General features: G+C 42.3%; 1 protein-coding gene across 1 annotated transcript; it reads right to left on the reverse strand.

The window, feature by feature from the left end:
- Window positions 1-638: 638 nt before the first annotated feature.
- On the reverse strand, window positions 639-3,532 carry RPL37A (ribosomal protein L37a). Its single transcript, XM_003784971.3, has 4 exons — window positions 3,476-3,532; window positions 3,022-3,150; window positions 2,438-2,520; window positions 639-762 (listed from the first exon to the last, which is right to left on the reverse strand). Exons 1-4 carry the CDS (start codon window positions 3,476-3,478, stop codon window positions 699-701), a joined length of 279 nt encoding a protein of 92 aa, XP_003785019.1. The 5' UTR covers window positions 3,479-3,532; the 3' UTR covers window positions 639-698.
- Between the last annotated feature and the right edge of the window lie 587 nt (window positions 3,533-4,119).

Raw genomic sequence — 4,119 nt, forward strand, 5'->3', positions numbered from 1 at the left:
GTCCCAGCTACTTGGGAGGCGGAGGCAGGAGACTCGCTTGAGCCTAGGAGTTGGAGGTTGCTGTGAGCTGTGACACAGCACTCTACCCAGGGGCATAGCTTGAGGCTGTCTCAAAAAACAAAAACAAACAAACAAACAAAAAAACCCCATCTGTATCAACTTAAATTCAATCCTATGAAGCCTGTGTACAAACTGAAAAATGGAGACTGGCAGACTTTTGAATAATCTGTTGTGAAATTATAATTTTTTCTGAAAATACCAAGAGTGTATGGTCAAATGAAACATCAAAAGTAGATGAAGTATATGTATATCCTTTACTTTATCCTTTAGCATATCCTACACCTTTAGAAATATTTTTATAATACTAACTGCAATTTAAAAACTAAAGTTTGCACAATTTGTTCTTATGTATCCCAAAAGTCAAACTGAAAAGAATCAAACTTACAAAAACCTAAGACACACACAGTTAAGCTAACACTTAACCTGGAAGGCTTATCTTATACCCTATCCTCTGATCTGACTACTGGATTATAAACACCCATCACATCATGCTTTTCCAAAACAAATCAGAACTTCAATTTCCAATACTCTTGAAAAAGCACTATTAACACACTGCAAATCATAACAAACCAAGGCAATTCTATTATATAAATTAACCCATTTATTAGTAGCTTGTGTTGTCTGAAAAGGTACAGCTTCTATTGGTCTTTCAGTTCCTTCAATCTTCTAATCGCAGACTTTACTGTAACAGCAGAAGTGGTGCTGTAAAGAAAAATTCAGTTTCCAAAATAATTAACCATGTTAACATACAAAATGGCAAATAAATAAATTCAGCTGATTTTCATTTTACAATCATATTGCCTCTGTGGAAATTTTCTTGGAAAGAATTATACTGAGACAGACTGTTCTGTTAATGCTTTACTGCAGTTAACCTAAAGATTCAACCAACGTAAGAGTTTTGCTCATAAATTAGTGGCTTCTAAACTACATGACGGCATTCTTTAGGAGCCATATCTTAAGGTTCTTGCAATCTCATGCATCTGGTTTCTCAAATAGTATTAAAAAAAAAAAAAAACTAACAAAATGGTTGTAAAAGGGAATGGACAGAATGCCAGAAGAAACAAATTACAACATGGTCTAGTGAGAGATACCAAGAAAACAAAGTTTAAGCAATAGAGCAGACTAAAGTACCTTTAGTAAAGACAAGTAAAGACAAAAAATGACTACAAAAATGTTTACTGGGCTCAGTGCCTGTGGCTCAAGCGGCTAAGGCGCCAGCCACATACACCTAAGGTGGCGGGTTCGAATCCCTAGCCCGGGCCCGCCAAACAACAATGATGGCTGCAACCAAAAAATGGCCAGGCGTTGTGGCGGGCACCTGTAGTCCCAGCTACTTGGGAGGCTGAGGCAGGAGACTCGCTTGAGCCCAGGAGTTGGGAGGTTGCTGTGAGCGTGATGCCATGAAACTTTACCCAGGGGGATAGCTTGAGGCTCCATCTCAAAAAATAAATAAATAAATAAATAAATAAAATAAAAATGTTTACTGCAAAATTCAGCAACTATACCTAAAAAACATATTACCGTGCCTATGGTGGGTATATGAATGTTAATTCTCCTCACCATCAGAAGAGTGCACCTAGTCTCTATTTTCCCTCAACCAAAATTCAAGACACTTAAATACATGTCCCTATTACCATTTCAAATTTCCCACTATTTTATACTGCTTCAGTTTAAGTTTAAAATTAACTAAAACTTAAAAAATTAAATTCTTTAATCACAGTAGCCATGTTATCATTTCTGTATGTGGCCAGTGTACTGGGGACTGCACAGTCTAGACACTGACTAGAGGAAGGAAGAACACTTCAGACTTCTGTGTCAGCAAAGAATGCCAAGATCAGAGACCTTTAAGAGTAGTTTTTATTTCCAGGTGTGGATATTCTTTAAGAGTCAAGGCAAACAATAACCAGCATAGAGGTTTACCTCAACCTGGCCCTGTCACGGTCACAAACTTTAAGTCATCCAAGCCATACTATTTAGAATGACAAAGGCATGGTGATCCATACAGCTTCAAGTTTCCAAATAGTTTTAGGTTGACTTCTTTTACTTACTTTTATAAAAACTTGCAATGTAAATCCAAATTCGATACAGACTCAGCCCCCCTAATGGACCTACACAGCATCTTCACAGTAATGATCCCCAAAACCTTAGGATTCCAAAGTTAATACACAAATCAGAACCCCAACTTTTGTGTCAGTAGTTTTGTGTTTATTATGTGAATAACTAAAAATAACCATAATTCAAGTCCTGAAAACAAAAGCATCCTTACTTTCTCAGTCTTGCAAAAGAGTTAAGATTAGCTCATCCAGCAACAAGCCTAGAATCCAGCCCACCCTATGTGGTCCATCCACTCCCAACAACCCCAAAGAAGTGGACTCACTTGTAGGTCCAGGCACCACCAGCTACTGTTTTCATGCAGGAACCACAGTGCCAGATCCCCACAGCTCGTCTCTTCATCTTAGTCTATAAAAGAGAACCAATTTACTTAACAGGGACCAACAACAATCTTCCCATTTACAAGCATCCAGAAGCATGTTACCCAAGAAAACCAAAACTGGTATGTTTTATGAGGTTACAGTATGTTTCTGATGCCCTTAAATTCACTGAGAGAAAAAGTTGGATTCATCAAGGTACTGCTAGGGATGTTTACCAGACACCAGTATACAAAACTGATGGAAGAATTTCCCACAAGGCAGGTCTGGCTTGCTTTTGGGCTCTCTGCCAAATCTTTTTTTTTTTTCCTTTTTTTTTTGGTCCTTTGGTTTGTAAGTGGTGTTCTTTAAATGAAAAACGTTTCATATCATCCTAAGGTATCCGGACAACGCTCATTATCCCATATCTGATAATAAACAGTGTACAATGTTGACTGCTCACGAGCACACGGTTTATAAACTAATTTCAGGAGAAACCTCACTTCGGAAGGAAACTTGCCTTCCCTCCTCCCCCCACCAGAGACCACCTTACTTTGCCACAGAAGGAGCAAGTGTACTTGGCGTGCTGGCTGATTTCAATCTTCTTCACCATTTTCCGGAGGGAGGCACCATAGCGGGTCCCGTATTTACCGACGATCCCGACCTTCTTGGTACGTTTAGCCTTTTCGGAGAAAAACCAACAATATGTAAAATGAGTTAGGCCCCGGAGCCTCCACACACCGTCCCTACACCTCACCCCTGCTGAGACCCAGATTTTCCCCAAATTTCCCCTTTCAGAAAGGCCCGAAGTGAATAGGCCCAGCTTGGCCGAGCCGCATCCCCCTCCGCTTGGGCTATGTCCGAGAGTGATATCTCGTGTTAGGGCACAAGGGCCAGGGAGGACCCGGGTCAGGTCAGGTGAGCAGACGCCGGTGCAAGCGAAAAAGCCAAGAAAAGGTTAGATGCGGGTGGATAAAAACCCCGGCCGCACGGGGAAACGGACTCACCATGTCGCCACAAATAGTCCCAAGCCCAAAGAGGAAGGAACGCAAGACGCAGGCGCGGTAGCAGGTGGCGGAGCGGAAGTGACGAGCGGAGGCCCAGCTAGGAACTGAACTCTATGGTCGGGAGGTTTCCCGCCCTTCTCTCCTCCCGGAAGCGGGGCTCCCAGAGGCCTCCGGGAATTGTTTGGGGTGGCCAGGAAGTCACGCCTGCAGATTCGCTCGGGCGCACCGACTGTGACTTCGAACTACTGCTTGGCGAAGCATACGCACGTTACCTTTCATATGTCACAAAAACCTGCAATGCACGTACGAATTCCTCCATTTTATGCACAGGGAAGCCGATTCAGATTTTAGGTGATTTGCATACTGGGATTCTTAAAAAGAGCTCGAATCTTAACGTCTGTGACTCCAAATCTCATTTCTTTCCGCCAGTACGTTATTGTTTCTAAAAGCAGCAGACCCAGGCGATAGTGGTGACGACTAAAATCCAAGGTTCCATTCTCAGATCAAGCTGCAGCCCAGGCAGGAGACAAATAGCCACATTAAAAAGGTGTGAAATCTCCCAAGTGTTCGGAAGACAGCTCCTCTGAGCCTGATTCAGGACAGCGTGGTGGTCCCTGAGGAAAGTCCCATTGAAAGGCTGGGGA

The sequence above is a fragment of the Otolemur garnettii genome, unplaced genomic scaffold (assembly GCF_000181295.1).
Source record: "Otolemur garnettii isolate 467f Iridium unplaced genomic scaffold, OtoGar3 scaffold00013, whole genome shotgun sequence".
Lineage (NCBI taxonomy): Eukaryota > Metazoa > Chordata > Mammalia > Primates > Galagidae > Otolemur > Otolemur garnettii.